The following is a 19,052-nucleotide window of genomic DNA, read 5'->3' as shown; positions in this document are numbered from 1 at the left end:
AACGCACTTTGGAAAGACAACCAGAGATGGAGAAATGCTTTGTCGAGATTACGCAAAATATCCTCGACAGAGATCATGTTGAACAGTGGCACCACATTCCCACCGAACAAAACCCAGCTGACCGAGGAACGAGACTCACTGCTGCATCCAAACTCGGCGACAACATGTGGCTGACACCTCCAAGTATCTTATACGAGGAGACCTGCGATAACTACGCCGGCAACATGTACGAGCTGGTGGAACCAGAATCTGACAAGGAAATGACACCGGTCGTCTCCGCTCGCTACACTTCAGTACCATGAAAACAGAAGTTGAGACCTCATCGCTTCAAGCGCTTCACAAGTTGGTCATCTGCAGTACGAGCCGTAGCTCGTCTTATTCACGTCGCTCACTGTTTCACCAACTACAAGTCTTCAACGTGCCACGGCTGGCACATGTGTGTGATTCGTCCAGTCACCGAACTCGTGCTACTTTTACCAAAGGAGGACGTTACATGAACTAACTTTGTCGTTGGACACTGCAACGGCGGGGAGCGTACCTTTACTTACCCCTGCTGTACGGAGACACAACTGTCCGTGTCCAATTGAACCTTGAACTTTTCCTTTTGGATTAAAATTTTTCCGTTGGATTATTGGGTTGGAGGAAGAGTTGGCATGTTTGCAGCTTCCCCAATCTGAAGATGGGTTTGTTGAACTTGAATTCATGTTTAACATTTTTCTACTTTTTCATTTTTTACGCAAGGACAATGCGTCATCAACAAAGCATGGACTTGAATTCAGTGCACTACGTTGCATTTTTTGTGTTGTCTCTTATCTCGTTACAGGTTTCGTGACATCGAGGGACAAGATCGACTCCTTATGTCGTAGAAGGACTTGTGAAATCATATGATTTCAGACGGGGAGTGTTGTGTTCCATGAATGGGAACAACCTGTTGTATGTAATTCTTGCATTGCATATTTTTCCCTCCTATCAGGAAATTCCTTTATTGTTACTAGGTAGATTAGACTGTATGAAGTTTGTCCCTATGTACCTCCCTTAGTTGGCTTCTGTATAGAATGCTCCTCCCTTCTCCTTCAGTTTAGTCTAGAGAAACCATTGCTGAAGAGACATGTCTGCAACCCTGTACAGATTATTCCTTTTCACCTGCATTTACTTTGTACTTAATACAAGATTCTAGAAGAAAACTACAGCATTTCTCCTTGTCTTCCTACAAGTCATCGTTGTGCTGAGTTAACACTATCCGTGGAAGCCGTAGAGTGAGTAAAATCATACAGTTATCTAAGGGACTGATAATTAGAGCGGTTGGATTCATTGCTACAGGAAGAGACAGAATAACAAGCATGGGAGACCTCGTCTTCCTCTGTGAGGGCTGCTCGGGTCGAGGTGTAACGCTGCAGCCGCTCACAGCTATTCCCAGTTCCCAATTGACAGGAGGCGCTTGGCCTGAAACATTTCGGATAGAACCATTTACGTGGTCTTTGCATTCTCATTGTAGACACTTTATTACAGTTATCGCACCCTGCACGTTCGCTGACTTCCCACAGGGCTGCCACCAGGGAGGGACAAACAGGACTCTAGTCTGGGGCCCCAACAGAAGGGGGGCCCCTTCACGCTTCAGTTATTGGCTTACAAACCCAAGGGCGCCGTGTTGGGGTGGAGTCTCAAGGGGGCCCCAAAATTATGCCAGTCAGGGGCCCTGAAATTCCTAGTGGCAGCCCTGCCTCCAAGGCTGCTTGCCAGCGAGAATAACACTGGCACCAAAATCACCTCCAAATGGGGTATCTTTGGCTGGACATTTTGAGCACCTTTTTGTGGCAGTAGCTCAAAATAAAATATCGAAACCTACAATCCTCAAACAATCATAACAAGAAAATCTAAAATTGAAGTTAAAAGCTGAAAAAATTACAATAATTGTCTGTTGTATAAATATATTAATATAATAGGCAGCCATTGTGTCTCCGTATGGACGCCATGTACCCAACGTGGTTGGGCAACTTGACATGAACCTGCCTCCATACCAATTTAAGAACAAGATAAGTTCTCTATCGAATTTAATGTCTGCTACACCAAAAACAAAATCCTGTCTTTACCACTGATGTCAGACAACAACAAGATCACATAGAAAGCTAGAAAATCTGATTTCTTACCTCGTCAATGCTTGGATCCTTTCGGTGAAGGTGATCTTGAAACACAAGCTCTGTGGCACTGAAGATGGAATAAGATGATTTGATCATATAAGATATTTCCTTAAGATACTGAAGTAGATTGTCCTTTGCAATCAGAGGTTCAGTGTAAAGCATGGGGGAGAGGGACAGAACAGCTGCAGAAATCTATTAGCATGATTTTCATGGAGTATAGGCAACAAAAAGTGAAAGGACAAAGTTTTATATTATATATATTCTCACCTATCAGATTTGCAGCCTCTTAATATTATGTCATCTGTGAGGTCTTGAAGAAAACGGAGATATTTCAAGTCTTCTTCCCTGTAAATAGGAAAGTCTCAGTACAATGGAGGAATGGCAGGTTGGCACCAGTTTGTTTTTGGTGCAAGGTTTTATAATTTCTTACATACAGTGTGTCCACCCATATCCTGTCCACCGCCATTAACTTGAGAATGGCAGCAGCTATAGGCATAGAAGTGGTGTCTAGGTATAGTAAAGTAGTCATGCGCAACGCAATGAAACCACCTATAGCGCCACCTGGTGGAAAACAGCATTTTTATCTCGGAACGAGATAGAGAAAATAAGTGAATTCAAAAATTGTGGGGCATCATCAATTCAATATGAATTGACACCTTGCATACAGAAATGCTATGATATGACACCCATGACCCCCCAAACATTGAATGCTGGTCACGCATATGGCACTCATTTAACTTTGATGCTCAAAGTGGCCCCCGTCAGCTGTAATGCACATCTGGACTCTGCACAGCATACTGTATCTTGCTGCACGTTGTGCAATATGGTAGGTGACACGTTTGCACGAGCATCTGTGATACGTCGTCGTAGGTCCTGCAATGTTGCTGGAGGTGTCGCATATACCTGCTGTTTGATGTGACCTCGCAGAAAGAAGTCCAATGGTGTCAGGTCAGGTGAGCGTGGAGGCCGCTCCACACAGCCACTATACCCAATGACTTGTAGGAAGGTCTCCATGAGGTATGGCTTCACGTCCGCAGCCTTGTGAGTTTTACACGTTCTAATCATAGCATTTCTGTATGCAAGGTGTCGATTCGTATTGAATTGATGATGCCCTACAACTTTGTAATTCACTTATTTTTCTCTATCTCGTTCCGTTTTCGAGATAAAAATGGTAACTCTGTTGTTTTTCACCAGGTGGCGCTATAGGTGGTTTCATTGTGCAGCGCATGGCTACTTTACTATACCTAGACACCACTTCTATGCCTATAGCTGCCGCCGTTCTCTAGTTAATGGCGGTGGACAGGATATGGGTGGACACACTGTATAATATTATAGTCCAGAATTCTAGGATCGGCTATTCATATCCAAATTGTAAGGCAGAGGAACAATTTAATACTTTTTTTTATGAAGCTCGAATGCCTTCTTTAGTAAATTCCAAAGCAACTTACTAAAAAACATACTTTAGAAGATCCATCCAGACACTTGGTGTCACAAACCACCGGGGGGGTCACTCAGAAATCCCCCGCGCTGGCTACCAGTACGTCACAATCGGGGGGTAACAAGCAGGAGTCAACCCTCCTTTATACCTCCCGACCGACAGACAGAGCATGTGACGCGCTCTCTAGCGCCCCTCTTATAGTCAGGCCAATTATGGAATTGCCCGACAATAAGCAAGGAGGCCGCTATACTACTTATGCCGATTATTGAAGGGTCCCCGGTGAGAGTAGGGTATATATTCCCCCGACCTCCGCGGGCGGAATATATAATATCTTCCCGAATCTCACTGGCCTCCCCACAATAATCCTTGGCACAACTCGCTGCCACCAACCGCTTCACGGTAACTATTAGCCGAACACACAGACGTGGGATTCAAGATCGAGATAACAGAACAGCCCAAGATTAATTATATAATTTAATCGCCTAAAGCACACTAGAAACTACAATATATACAATAGGGAATCTACAGAATATACAGTTATGTCAGAGTACAGTTACAGATAAAGCATGGTTTACAACAGGTATGCAATTCAATCAGTTACCTTGTGCGTCTGGCCACAGGGGGGCGCTGTAGACCAGGTTTCCAGGAACTCTCTCACAGGTCTTTCCCAACCAGGCCCCCGAGCAGAAGAACGCTGGAAAATGGCCGAAGTAGGGTTATCAACCTGGGCAGATCCAGGTCCCCTCCTACCTTAGTGACCTCACAGGGAAGCACTGCCACTCCCCCTGCATGGATCAGAATTATCCAGCAAAGGGGATATTGGCCATAACTTTGCCTGGGAGCGTCGTAGGCGGACGCCAATGCTCTCATTGTGACAGTTATGAATTTAGCTACAGAACGAGGGGACTCATGACCTGTCTGCCAGTTCCCCATTGGCTGATATCACGCCTGGGGCATTTCCCAATGTCCTGCTCCCATAAAAAGGGTGTGCCGGCATCGTCCACATGCGGAGACACCATTTTTATGGTTGCCATATTTATCGGAAATATGGCTTGCGAGATATGAACCATTTTTTACTGGAGTCGTTCTGTCTGGCTATTTCCATAGCCTTGCTAACTAGCTAGCAGCCCCCACTACAGGGTGACGGCAGGGAGTCATCCTGTGTCCATTGTCCTCAAGCCACCTAATTTCCATATCACAGGACATGGCCATGGATTTGTTGCTAAACCAGTTGTGTGAAGGGAAGGGGGGGGGGTGACACCAGGAGAGGGCTTCCTGACATGACTTGAATGTCATGATTTATCGTCATATCTCCGGATTTACCTCACACCTCCCCCCTTTTGAGGGCGCTAGGGGGCAGCACACTCCGGTGTTCCCCCGTGCGCCCGTCCGCGACCTCTCCTTGTCGGGACAGCCCGTCTGCGTTACCGTGGTCACGGCCCCTTTTGTGGCGAATGGTGAAGTTGTATTGCTGGAGCGCAAGGCTCCATCGCAACAATCGCCCATTCGTCCCAGAGACGGTGTGCAACCAGCTGAGGGGATTGTGGTCCGTCTCCACGATGAAGTGGCGCCCGTATAGATAGGGTTGCAGACGCTGCAGGGCCCACACTATGGCCAGGCACTCCTTCTCCATCGTGGAATAGGCAACTTCCCTTGGTAACAGCTTCCTGCTCAGGTACAAGACTGGGTGCTCTTGGCTCGCAGAGTCCACCTGGCTGAGCACCGCACCGAGGCCGAAGTCACTGGCGTCGGTCTGTACTACAAACGGCCGCGTGAAGTCGGCTGCCTGTAGCACGGGCGGGCTGGACAGGGCGTCCTTTAGGGCCCGGAAGGCTGTCTCGCAGTCCATTGTCCAATCGACTGCAGAGGGCAGCTTCTTCTTGGTGAGGTCCGTCAAGGGCTTTGCCAGGCTACTATAGCATGGAACAAACCTCCTATAGTACCCAGCGGTCCCCAAGAAGGACATCACCTGCTTCTTGGTCCTGGGGGTGGGCCAGGATGCGATGGCTTCCACTTTCTCAGGCTCGGGCTTCAGTGTTCTCCCACCTACCCGGTGACCGAGGTACTGGACCTCGCTCATGGCCAGCTGACACTTTCCCGGCTTGATGGTCAAACCTGCCCGGTGGATCCGCCTGAGCACCTGTGCTAGATGCTCTAGGTGGTCCTCCCAGGTGGGACTGAAGACGGCAATGTCATCCAGGTACGCGGCCGCGTACCCTTCAAGTCCCTTGAGCAGGGTGTTGACCATCCGCTGGAAAGTGGCAGGGGCATTCCTCATCCCGAATGGCATCACCGTGGACTCGTACAGTCCAAATGGGGTAATAAAGGCAGAGCGTTCCCTGGCCTTGCGAGTCAGGGGGATCTGCCAATATCCCCGGCTCAGATCCATGATGGTCAGGTACTGAGCCCCGGCCAACTGATCGAGCAGGTCATCGATGCGTGGCATTGGGTACGCATCGGCGACCGTGACAGCATTGAGCCCCCTGTAGTCCACGCAGAACCGAGTGGTTCGGTCCTTCTTAGGGACGAGGACTACAGGCGAGGCCCAAGCGCTGTTGGATGCCTGGATCACCCCCAGCTTCAGCATCTCGTCAATCTCCTGGCGCATGTGTTGCTGCACCTCCAGGGAGACCCGATATGCTGAACGCCGGATCGGGGGATGATCCCCAGTGTCCACGTGATGGACAGCCAAGTCAGTCCTTCCGGGCTGGTTGGTAAACAACCCCCGGAAGGGGTGTAGGGTGGCCCACAGCTGGGACCGTTGGTCCTCCGAGAGCTGGTGGCCAACCTCCACATCCTCAATGGATCCGCCTGCCCTAACCTGGGCTAGCATATCCAAGAGGGTTTCCGCTTCTCCCTCCTCGGGCAGGTTGCACACAGGGAGTGCACATGCCTCCCGCTCATGATGTGCCTTCATCATGTTCACATGGAAGGGCTTCCGCCTTCCACGGGCAGGGTCCAGGGTGACCAGGTACGTCACAGGGTTGAGCTGCTGGTACACGAGGTATGGGCCTTCCCAGGCTGCCTGAAGCTTGTCCTGTGGTACGGGGACCAGTACCCACACCTCTTGACCCACTTGGTAGGTCCTCTCACAAGCGTTCTGGTCGTACCAACGCTTCTGATCGGCCTGGGCTTGAGCCATATTGTCGTGTACCAGTTGCGTCAAGGCCTGCATTTTGTCCCGGAAGCGCATGACATACTCGATAACCGACACTCCAGGGGTGGCCAAATCCCCTTCCCAAGCCTCTTTCACCAGAGCCAGGGGGCCCCGCACACGTCGCCCGTACAGGAGCTCAAACGGTGAGAATCCTGTTGAGGCCTGTGGAACCTCCCGGTAAGCAAATAACAGGTGTGGGAGATACCGCTCCCAGTCACGCCCATGGGAGTCGACCAACATCCTAAGCATCTGCTTTAAGGTGCCATTGAACCGCTCGCACAGGCCATTAGTCTGTGGATGGTACGGGCTGGCCACCAGATGTCGCACCTGGACTTGCTTACAGAGGGCCTCCATCAGCTGGGACATGAATTGGGTCCCCCGGTCAGTGAGCATTTCCTGGGGAAAACCCACTCGGGAGAAAATCTCCAGCAATGCGGTGGCCACCTTGTCAGCCCGAATGGACGACAAGGCCACTGCTTCTGGGTACCGGGTGGCATAGTCCACTACCGTCAGTATGAAGCGTTTCCCGGAGCTGCTGGGGATGGCCAGCGGGCCGACCAGATCCACAGCCACCCTCCTGAAAGGCTCATCGATGAGTGGCAGAGATACCAGTGGGGCTTTGGGGCGTGGCCCCGCCTTCCCCACTCTCTGACAGGTTTCACACGAACGGCAGTAGGCAGCCACATCGGCCCCCATTTTTGGCCAGTAGAAATGCTGGTTTAACCTGGCCTTGGTCTTAGCGATCCCTAGGTGTCCGGCCATCGGAATCTCATGTGCGATCCGCAACAACTCCGTCCGGAACGGATAGGGTACCACTAACTGTCGGTCCCTGGGCCACGCCTCCGGTGAACCCTGCTGGACCGTGGCCCGGTACAGCCGTCCTTGGTCCCAGACCACTCGCTCCGGGTCCGAGTCCGAGGGAGGCTGTGCCGCCTGCTCCTTAAGAGCTTTCAGGCTGTCGTCAGCTTCTAACGCTGCCTGAAACCCCTGACTAGATGTGGCCAGAATCGACGAGACTGTCACATCTTCAGTCAGTACCCCGGGACCTGTGTCCTGGCCTCCACCTGACTCGGCTGCCACTTGGTCAGAAGGGGAAGAGCTATCGGACCTCCGGGAGGCCCCTTGGCTTCCAGCACTCCCACTGCGGGTGACAGCGGCCACAGCCGCTGCGACCGTGGGTCGTGCCTGCTCCTCCTCCGTTCCTGACCAAGTCGCCGGTTCAGGCAGACCTACCTGGCTTCCTGACACCCCGGTTGTGGGGGAACCATGCACCGAGATCTTACCTGGGAGCACTTCCGCTCCTGGACTGGCCCCAATCTCACCTGCCTGTTCCCCCCCTGCAGCAACAGAACCCCGCTGTGAAATCTCTGGGGACCCCACATTTGCTGTGGTAGCCCCCACCCCACACACTGGTCCTCCCCCTGCAGCACCCTGCTCTCTGCTTATCCCTGCAGAGGGCAACAGATCCCAGCTCACAGGCTGGTTACTTGTAGAGGCATTGTCACACCTTTCTCTGACCCCCTCCCCTGTCACAGCTGCAGCTGTGTGTGTGTCTATGGTGTCTGTGCAAGCAGAAATATCAGAGTTCACTCCCTCCTCCCTTACATCATTCATAGATAACACATTAACATTGTTAGGAGTCATGTCAGTACGGGCTGACGGTTCAGCCCTTGGTTGGGGCCCAAACTGGGAGGTTATCTGCCCCAAATCTGTCCCAAGTAGCACGTTTGCAGGGATCCGATCAGTTACCCCCACCTCCCTCACCCCTCGCCCTGCGCCCCAGTCCACATAAATGTCAGCAACAGGCAGCGCCGGGTCAATGCCTCCAATCCCGGAGACAGCGAGGGTTTTTCCAGGGATCAAGTCTTGGGGGGACACCATCTCAGGCCGCACCAGAGTCACCTCCGAGGCGCTGTCTCGCAGTCCTATGGTCACAGACCGGCCGACGGTGACAGGTTGGAAGCTGTCCAGGGACCTACCACCACCCCCACCCACACAATACACCTTGGGCGGCCCTTGGGACGGGGACGGAGCCGGGGCCTTGGGACGCTGAGGGCACATGGCCTTGAAGTGTCCAGGTAGGTTGCACTGGTGGCACCGTCTTGGCTCTGCCACGGGCCTGGAGAGGGGAGTTGAGGGGGACACCCCCTGCAGTCTAGGGGCAGGTGGGGCAGTCGCAGAATTCATCTTACCCCCTCTCCAGGTGCTGCTGGTGGCCGCTCTCCTGGCCTCAGGGGCCCGGTTGTTGGTGTAGTCATCGGCAAGGGCAGCTGTAGCCGTGGACCCCTTTGGCTTCTGGTCTCGGATGAACTGGCGGAGATCCTCAGGGCAGTTCCACAAGAGTTGCTCCGTGATGAACAAGTCCAGGATCTCCGGTCCGGTGGAAAGCTGCAGGCCTTGGGTCCAGTGGTCGGCAGCTCGGGCAAGTGCCCGCCGGTGGTCAGCCCAGGAGTCCTTTGGTCCCTTCTGTAGGCTCCGGAACTTCTTGCGGTAGGACTCTGGAGTGAGGTTGTACTGTTGGATCAGGGCCCGCTTGATGGTGTCGTAGCCCTGATCTGCCTCAGCAGGCAAGTCCCCAAGGATATCCAGGGCCTTACCCCTTAAACGGGGGGTCAGGTATTTGGCCCACTGGTCCTTGTTCAGATGGTGTTGCAAGCAAGTCCGTTCAAAAGCAGTCAAGAAAGAGTCCAAGTCTCCATCCTTCTCCAGCACTGGGAAGTCCTCAACACGGACCTTTGGAAGTTTGGTGTCTTGAAGGTCACGTGCGGCTGATGAGGGCCGGAGCTGAGCTAGCTGCAGCTGGTAGTCACGCTCTGCCTGGCGCTCTTCACGCGCTGCCTGCCGCTCCGCAGCCTCAGCCTCACGCGCTGCTTGCCGCTCTGCCTGCCGCTCCGCAGCCTCAGCCTCACACGCTGCCCTGCGCTCTGCCAGGAGTGCCTGGTAGCCCTCCCGGTCTCCAGCCTGGAGTAGGGCCATAGCCATTTGAAGAAGGCTATCCGAGCCTCCCAGGCTCGGTGGAATGGCACGTGGTGATCTGCGGCCCGCTGCGGAGCCTGGTGCTTCACTGTCCATTGCAGAGCGGAGGGCTGGCATCTGGCTCGTTGAGGAACCTTGGGCGAGCTCCTCCTCATCTTGTCCATAATTGCCAGCTTGTGCGCTGTCCTCTGCAGAACGGTTTTCAGGCGTCGAGCTCCTGGAGGACTCGTGGGCAACCTCCTCATCGTCTCTGGCCTGAGCATCGGCCATTCCTTTGGCTTTGCTCCTGGTGCTATCAGCCATTGTTGCAGACTTTGGTCACTGACACAGAACTGACACCTGATGCCTCCACACACCTTACAGTATCTGCACTCTGACACTCTAGTGTTGAGCTGGTCTGAAGACCCCAGCAGCCACAGCTGCTGCAGGCAGTCTTTAGTGTCTGTGAGTATGGGTCTCACACTCACACACACTATTATCTCGATCCCACCGCTATGCCACCAATATGTCACAAACCACCGGGGGGGTCACTCAGAAATCCCCCGCGCTGGCTACCAGTACGTCACAATCGGGGGGTAACAAGCAGGAGTCAACCCTCCTTTATACCTCCCGACCGACAGACAGAGCACGTGACGCGCTCTCTAGCGCCCCTCTTATAGTCAGGCCAATTATGGAATTGCCCGACAATAAGCAAGGAGGCCGCTATACTACTTATGCCGATTATTGAAGGGTCCCCGGTGAGAGTAGGGTATATATTCCCCCGACCTCCGCGGGCGGAATATATAATATCTTCCCGAATCTCACTGGCCTCCCCACAATAATCCTTGGCACAACTCGCTGCCACCAACCGCTTCACGGTAACTATTAGCCGAACACACAGACGTGGGATTCAAGATCGAGATAACAGAACAGCCCAAGATTAATTATATAATTTAATCGCCTAAAGCACACTAGAAACTACAATATATACAATAGGGAATCTACAGAATATACAGTTATGTCAGAGTACAGTTACAGATAAAGCATGGTTTACAACAGGTATGCAATTCAATCAGTTACCTTGTGCGTCTGGCCACAGGGGGGCGCTGTAGACCAGGTTTCCAGGAACTCTCTCACAGGTCTTTCCCAACCAGGCCCCCGAGCAGAAGAACGCTGGAAAATGGCCGAAGTAGGGTTATCAACCTGGGCAGATCCAGGTCCCCTCCTACCTTAGTGACCTCACAGGGAAGCACTGCCACTCCCCCTGCATGGATCAGAATTATCCAGCAAAGGGGATATTGGCCATAACTTTGCCTGGGAGCGTCGTAGGCGGACGCCAATGCTCTCATTGTGACAGCTATGAATTTAGCTACAGAACGAGGGGACTCATGACCTGTCTGCCAGTTCCCCATTGGCTGATATCACGCCTGGGGCATTTCCCAATGTCCTGCTCCCATAAAAAGGGTGTGCCGGCATCGTCCACATGCGGAGACACCATTTTTATGGTTGCCATATTTATCGGAAATATGGCTTGCGAGATATGAACCATTTTTTACTGGAGTCGTTCTGTCTGGCTATTTCCATAGCCTTGCTAACTAGCTAGCAGCCCCCACTACAGGGTGACGGCAGGGAGTCATCCTGTGTCCATTGTCCTCAAGCCACCTAATTTCCATATCACAGGACATGGCCATGGATTTGTTGCTAAACCAGTTGTGTGAAGGGAAGGGGGGGGGTGACACCAGGAGAGGGCTTCCTGACATGACTTGAATGTCATGATTTATCGTCATATCTCCGGATTTACCTCACACTTGGCAAATGAGATTTAATGTTGATAAATGTAAAGTAATGCCCCTAGGATGGAGTAATCCCTAGAACAGGAGAAGGACTTGGGTATTCTCATTACAAATAAGCTGAGCAGCAGCACTCAATGTCAGGCAGCAGCTGCTAAAGCAAACAAGATTTTAGGGTGTATAAAAAGAGAGATTAGATCCCGTGATCCCAATGTATTGTTACCCCTCTATAAATCACTTGTAAGGCCACATCTGGAATATGGGATCCAGTTTTGGCTCCACATTTTAAAACAGACATTCAGAAATTAGAGTCAGTTCAAAGGCGGGCAACTAGACTATTACAAGGAATGGAGGCCTCCCGTATGATGAGAGGTTGGAAAACTTAGATATGTTTAGCTTAGAAAAAAGACGTCTCAGAGGAGATCTCATTTATATGTATAAATACTTGTGTGGTCAATATAAAGGACTGGCACATGACTTATTTCTTCCAAAGACAATACTAAGGAGCAGGGGGCACTCACTGCGAGTGGAAGAAAAGCGATTCCGGCAGCTAAATAGGAAAGGGTTCTTTACAGTTAGAGCAGTCAGACTGTGGAATACCCTACCACAAGAGGTAGTAATGGCAGATACTATAACAGCTTGTATATCAGGGCTGGAGGATTTCCTCAGTACACAACATTGCTGATTATAAATAATTTAGTGACAAAATTTGTGGAGGAACTATATGGTGAACTAGATGGACCGAGGGCTTTTTTCAACCTATGTAACTATGTGATTTTTGCTCTTTGTAAAGCCACTTCTGGTTTGCATATCCTCCTGCAAGCCACTTCGTCCACAATACGGCTGCAGATTAAGGGACACATGACAAGTGACATTTGTCAATGAAATCCTAACTTCCCCTGCATTCACACTTCTCCTGGACAGTTGGAGAAATTAGTGTGTGCTCAAAGAATTTTATGCTCCATCCCCTCAGGCCAGAAAACATGGACATTTGTTCGCAGATTATTTCCTTAAAAGAGTTCTAAGGCACCAATAACTTCTGCATCCGGAGGTTGAGCAGCTCTTTACGTTTCGCTGGCATCCTGGCAGGCATCCGTCATCGCAACGTCATGGATATGGACCTTGGTTGGCACCTGCCAATCATGCACATGTCCTGGCATCTGCCAACATAACATCATCAGTGCTGCTCACCTTCCCAAAGAGAAGGGAGCGGTGTCGGAGAATCCCTTTAAGGATTAAGGGGTAGAATTGATTAGAATAAAGGCTGCTTTACACGCAACATCGCTAGCGATGTTGCTCGTGAAAGCACCCGCCCCCGTCGTTATCGCTAAGGCGCGTCACACGGACTTACCTTCCTAACGACGTCGCTGTGGGCGGCGAACAACCTCTTTTTAAGGGGGAGGTTCGTGCGGCGTCACAGCGACGTCACACAGCGGCCCGCCAATAGAAGCAGAGGGGCGGAGAGCAGCCGCATTAACGACACACCCACCTTGTTGACAGAGGACGCAGGAACGTTGTTGTTCCTCATTCCTGGGGTGTCACGCGTAGCGATGTGTACTGCCTCAGGAACGACAAACAACCTGTGTTGTGTCCCATGAATGGGAACGTGTTGTTTATATTTCTTGCATTGTATATTTTTCCTCCTATCAGGAAATTCCTTATTGTTACTAGGTAGATTAAGACTGTGTGAATTTTGTCCCTATGTTCCTCCCTTAGTCGGCTTCTGTAAAGAAAGCTCCTCCCTTCTCCTTCAGTTTAGTCTAGAGAGGAACCATTGCTGAAGACATGTCTACAACCCTGTACAGATTATTCCTTTTCACCTGCCTTTACTTTGCACTTAATACAAGATTCTTGTCACACTGAACTCTAAGATGTACAATAGCAGTACAGCGCAGTGATGTGGGACTGAGAGGATTCCTGAAACTATCTGAGAAGGTAGTTAGCTGGTAAACCACTAGGGGGCGTAAAAGTGGACGAAACGTATGAGCAGGGAATTCCCTAGCAGAGGTAATACTAGTCAAGCCCACCAGATGGCAGTAGAATCGTCAGAAAGCCGTGTCACAACATGAGGTCTTGTAAGTACACAAGGGCAAAGTCTAAACGTAGTCAGAGGGAAGCAAATAGTCAGTAGCCGGGAAATCAGAGCCTAGAAGCGAGGGGGAGTGGGAAGACAAGACAGAATAAAGGTAAACAGATAAGGAACGAACAGGGAGTCAGCGGGAGAGACACTGATGGAAACAGACAACAGAGGAGGTTAACAGGTCAGGTGAACACAGAGGTCATGAGGGGGCAGGGCAGACAACAGGTCACTCAAGAGCAAAACACAGCAGAGCCAGAAGTATCACTGGCGAAGTCCAAGAGAAACAGTGCCCTAATAAAGCAGCCTGACCTCCAGAACGAGGTAGGAAGGATTAACCCCTAACATGACCAGCATCAGAAGTGAAACTAAAAAAAAAGGCTCAGCTCCAGCTGAGCCAGGAGTCAATCATGACAATTCTAGAAGAAAACTACAACATTTCTCCTGGTCTTTCTACAAGTCATCGTTGGGCTGAGTTAAAACTATCTGTTGATGCTTTGAAGAGTGAGTACAATCATACAGTTATCTAAGGGACTGATAATTAGAGCGGTTGGGATTCACAGCTTCTAGGAAGAGACAGAATAACCTGCGTCCAGCACCAGCAACGATATTATGAAAATGAACGACGTGTCAACAATCAATGATTTGGTGAGTATTTGGGATCGTTAGCGGTCGCTCGTACGTGTCACACGCAACGACGTCGCTAACAAGGCCGGATGTGCGTCATCAATTCCGTGACCCCAGCGACATCTCGTTAGAGATATTGTTGCGTGTAAAGTGGCCTTTAAGGCCCTGTCATACACAGAGATAAATCTGTGGCAGATCTGTGGTTGCAGTGAAATTGTGGACAATCAGTGCCAGGTTTGTGGCTGTGTACAAATGGAACAATATGTCCATGATTTCACTACAACCACAAATCTGCCAAAGATTTATCTCTGTGTGTGACGGGGCCTTGAGACCTCCAAATTGGAAGTAAGGTGCCTATAGAGTAGCCCTAGTCCTGGCCGGTCTGGTACTCAGTAGGCACGCGCTGCCGCCTGCTGTGTATACGCCAGGCACAGTCCTGTGAGTTATCGGCGCTGGCAGCGTTACAATGTGTCACCAAACTACTCGGCTATTCTCCTGTTTTATTATCTTGTTTACTGACTGTAATTTCGTATTATGAACTGAGCTCGTTACAAGGAAACAATAACGCGGCGGAGCGAGAATTGAAGGGATTTGACACATCATTACACATTCTTAGCTGTACTCTGCGCGGCGCTAATTAATCACCCTGTATGTGACTCCATGCGAGCCCAGACATGGCCGATTATTTAACTACAACTCCCAGCATATCCTGACAGTCTGTAGAAGTAGGTTTGCAATGGCTGGAGATCACTGATCCTATATATTATAGATGGACAGTTCAATGGTTTATTGCAAGTTTAAAACCTGATAGAATTGTAAGGTTCCCTTAAAGGGGGTGTCCACTTTTGGGGACTTTTTTTTTCTTTTACATAAATGCAAGGAATTTTGGCTAAAAAAATAAAAAAAATTGTAATTGGGTTTAATAAAAAACTTTTCCCCGTTTGCCTTCTATAGCCTCTGTCTCTTGCTGGCTGCAGAATGAGTTAACCTAGAATCTGTCAGTGAACGCATACTGATGATCCAATGGGAGGCGGTGTAACACTTTTAGCTGTCTTTTTGTGAGCCCCCCTGTGTCGCCCTGGGCAAGCCAGGGGACACAGGTTACAACACCACCACACCCCACACTCCAGGTAGGCACATCTGCTAACCAGAAATCCTTGTTGCCTTCCTCCAGGAGTCTGTTGATGCACACCAGGGGGTGGGCCAGGCGGTTGGCTCCGCCCACCAAGGAGCTCGCAGCTCTGGAGGCAGGAAGTGTCAGGCGGATTAGCCCAGGCAGGGCTTGAGTAAACATCGAGTTAGAGCCCAGGGAGGGCAAGTGTAAACACCTAAGTGAAAGTGAGGAGAGAAAGAAGTGGTAAAGGAGGAAAGCAAGTGAGGTGACAAGAAGGAAGGAGAGCCTGAAGGTCCAGCTTTGTGCAGGGCCAGAACAGCAAGGTCAGCGACGGCGGTGACTGTCCGGAGGGGGACCGTTTGGAAGTTCCTGGAAGGACCCCGTTGGCTGTGTGCCCGGTGGTCTGGAGCAGTGTTCCGAAAGACAGTCAGCACCAGGGCAGGGGCCTCTCGGACCCCGGCAAGGCTAGGAGTCGCCAAATTTGCCGAATCCGTCAGTGAAGGGGACGTAGATTCCCCCAACAACCAAGTCCCGATAGAAGGCAACAGTCCAACCTGTACAACAGAGGCACCGCCACCGCCAGGGCACCAGTCTCTGAGGGCCAGCGCCTGCGGGCAAAGTGTAGTGCTCCTCCGGCCCAGCTTGAAGCCGGGGAGCGGGTTACCGGTGGGGACCCATCGCAACCATCCGTACATACAGGTGCAAGGAAGAGGGACATCACCGTCACCTACCGGGGAAGCAAAGCAGCCGTCTGTGGGACCGTCCTACCAGCCGTTTGGTTTACCGTACAAACTGTGTCCAAGTCTCAGGCTGAGTGAGTACCATAGTGCCGCAAGGCACAGCGCTGCCCCCGCGTCCCTGCGCCCACCAGGCCCTGCACCTCACAAGCCATCACCGGGCCCCGGGATCACCAACCCCTACCCACGGAGGGGCAACACAACACCTGGCTGCTCCCCCATCACCATCCCCGGGATCCCCGCATTGAGCAGCGGTGGTGCTACACATCACCACAACCGTGGGTGGCGTCACGGACATTATCCCAACACCCCAAACAACCCCCTTTCACTCACGGGCGAGGAGTGTCGCTCGAGAAACCCCGGGATCCGGCCTACGGCTCGAGCCACCAGGAGCAGCTGCCGGACCCGAGCAGAAGGAGTGAGCGCGGTGTGCTGACACCCTCCTCCCCGCCCGCGACAACTTGGCGTCACGAACAGGATCTTACCGCTCTGCCGTCTGGTAGAGGTGCGCCTTGTTACCGCCGGAGGTATCCGGCAGGAAAATTTCAGAAGCCGCCATCTTTGGCGCGAAAAGTTCCCGCTCGAGCGTCTTCTCGAGCAGTAGAGGCGCGAAGGCCAAAACCCCGCCCCGAGAGAGGAGGGGCCGGAAAGAGCTAAGGGGGACGGAAACAAGATGTCTGCGCCCGACGGAGCCGCTGGAGGAGCAGTGGTCGCAGCCGCAGCGGCACCCGCGGATGGGAATGGGCCTGCCCAGGTCCCGGCCGGACCGGCGGGAGGTGCCGCGGCCCCCGCGCTTGCTCAGGTCATGCCGTTTTCCTTGCCCTATGCGCCCGGAGCTGCCTGGCTACCGCAGTATGACGGGAAACCGGATGCCTTACAGGCCTTCCGGAACAAGCTTAACCCGTTGCCAGAGCTGTACCCCCTGACTGATAAGCAACGTGCAGCGATAGTGCTAGGCCAGTTAACCGGTGCGGCGGAGCAGGAAGCGGAGACCTGGGCCGAGGGGGACCGGCTCTCTGTAGCCACCATCTTCGAGAAGCTACAGACTGCCTTCGAGACCCGGACTGAAGCTGAGCTGAGGATGCAGTTTTACCAGTGCCGGCAACGAGCTGGGGATAGCATTCGGGACTATGCTCTACGTCTGCAGACCGCCCTCCGCACGCTGAAGCGGGTGAACTCTATTAATGAGGCGGATAGCAACAAGATGTTAGTGGAGCAATTTGCGCAGGGGATGAGGTCCCCTGAGGATCGTAAACAACTCCGGCTGTGGGCCCTGGAACACCATGATGTGGACTTTGCTGTGTTAAAGGAGCGGGCTATCAAAGCACTACAGCCCCCAGCTGCTGAAGCTCTGGAACCCGTCCCGTGGCCCGTTGAGACAGCTCCCGTTGTGGCGGCCCCAGCCAAACCAACCTCCTTAATACCTGCAGCCTCGAGCAGCACCGTGGAAGAACTGGCAGCCCAGGTCCGTCGCCTGGACGGAGACCTTGCCAAGATCCTTGCTGCGCTACAACCTCTGACCAGATCCCAGCCTCCAGCACAGATACAGCTTGCTGACAGTCCCGAAGATGTTCCCTGGATGCAGCGGAGAAGCGCTAACAACCCGCGGAGCAGACCTCCAATCTGCTACAAGTGCCGTAAGCCGGGCCATTATTACCGACAGTGCCCGTTAAACGAGCAACCCCTGGGGCCCCGGGCCAATCCTCAGGAGTAGAACACCGTGACCCCCCGGACTGGCGAGACCGATATGTCGGGGCCCGCCCCATCATCCCCGTGGCTGTGGACGGCATACCAGTGATGGCTCTCTTGGACACTGGATCACAGGTAACTACCATACCGTACACGTTGTATCAGCGATATTGGGCCACAGACGAGCTGGCGCCTCCAGACAATAGTATAAATTTGATTGCCGCTAATGGACTTCCATTGACCCAGGTGGGGTATAAACAGGTGGCTATGACAGTGGGGCAGGCTGAACTGCAACACCAGGGTATGATTGTGATCATGAATGAGCCTAGTGATCATAACCCGAAAATAGTGCTGGGAACCAATGTGATGGAACACTGCATGGCTGATGTGTTGAACCTATTGCAACAGCTAGCCGCCACGGCGGCGGGGAGCCGGCAGAGGGCTGTGCAGCGTGAGATCCGCGCCCTGATGTACCGCCAGCATGTAAGCTCAACCGGAGGGGAGATTGGTGGAGTGCGAGTGATGGATGTTGCTCCATTGACTGTGCCCCCTAGGAGTGAGATGATGATCTGGTGTAGGGCAGCAGTAGGGCCTCAGGGGCGTGACTACCCTGCGATGATGGAGCCCATGCCTTCCGAGCACTGGCCCACTGTAGTAGCCGCCCGAGGGGTGGTAGACGTGAAGAAAGGGAGAGTGCCCGTGAGAGTGTTGAACTGTGGGGAGGAAGAAGTCAGGCTCCCCCGGTATGCCACCATTGCCAAGCTGCTCACCCTGGACCCTCACACTATCCAGGAAGCCAGTCCATCCACACTCCCACCTACCACCAGCACTTCCCCACACCAGGGGGACACCAAGGAGTGGCACCAACAGCTACATGTGGGCACTGATGATACCCCTACACATCACAGGGCGGGGGTACACAGAGTAGTGCAGGAGTACGAACAGGTTTTCAGTAAGCACCCCCTAGACTTTGGGCAGATCAAGGGGGTCCAACACCACATTCCCACGGGTGAACATCCCCCTATCAAAGAGAGGTATAGACCTATTCCCCCTGCACATTACCAGTGTGCCAAAGATATGTTGAAGAATATGAAGGAGGCAGGGGTTATTCGGGACAGTTGTAGTCCCTGGGCCGCTCCGTTGGTACTGGTCAAGAAGAAGGATGGTACCATGCGGATGTGTGTGGACTACCGGAAGATCAACCAGATAACCCATAAAGATGCCTATCCATTGCCTCGTATTGAAGAATCTTTGGCTGCACTAAGAACTGCAAACTACTTCTCGACCCTTGACCTCACCAGCGGATACTGGCAAGTGGCCGTGGCCCCAG

At 52.3% G+C, this 19,052-nt stretch overlaps 1 protein-coding gene across 1 annotated transcript in view; it reads right to left on the bottom strand.

Moving 5' to 3' along the window:
• The window catches only part of LOC142295983 (spermatogenesis-associated protein 7 homolog), a 246,500-nt gene that overhangs the window by 36,673 nt on the left and 190,775 nt on the right, over positions 1–19,052 (bottom strand). The window contains exons 8-9 of the mRNA XM_075339138.1: positions 2,406–2,483; positions 2,148–2,205 (exon numbers count right to left, since the gene is read on the bottom strand). Coding sequence (XP_075195253.1) covers positions 2,148–2,205; positions 2,406–2,483 — 136 coding nt within the window. The remainder of the gene's footprint in view (positions 1–2,147; positions 2,206–2,405; positions 2,484–19,052) is intronic.

Source organism: Anomaloglossus baeobatrachus, chromosome 3, assembly GCF_048569485.1.
Source record: "Anomaloglossus baeobatrachus isolate aAnoBae1 chromosome 3, aAnoBae1.hap1, whole genome shotgun sequence".
Lineage (NCBI taxonomy): Eukaryota > Metazoa > Chordata > Amphibia > Anura > Aromobatidae > Anomaloglossus > Anomaloglossus baeobatrachus.
The sequence above is the reverse complement of the archived record's forward strand: the minus strand, read 5'-3'. Positions and strand labels throughout refer to the sequence as shown.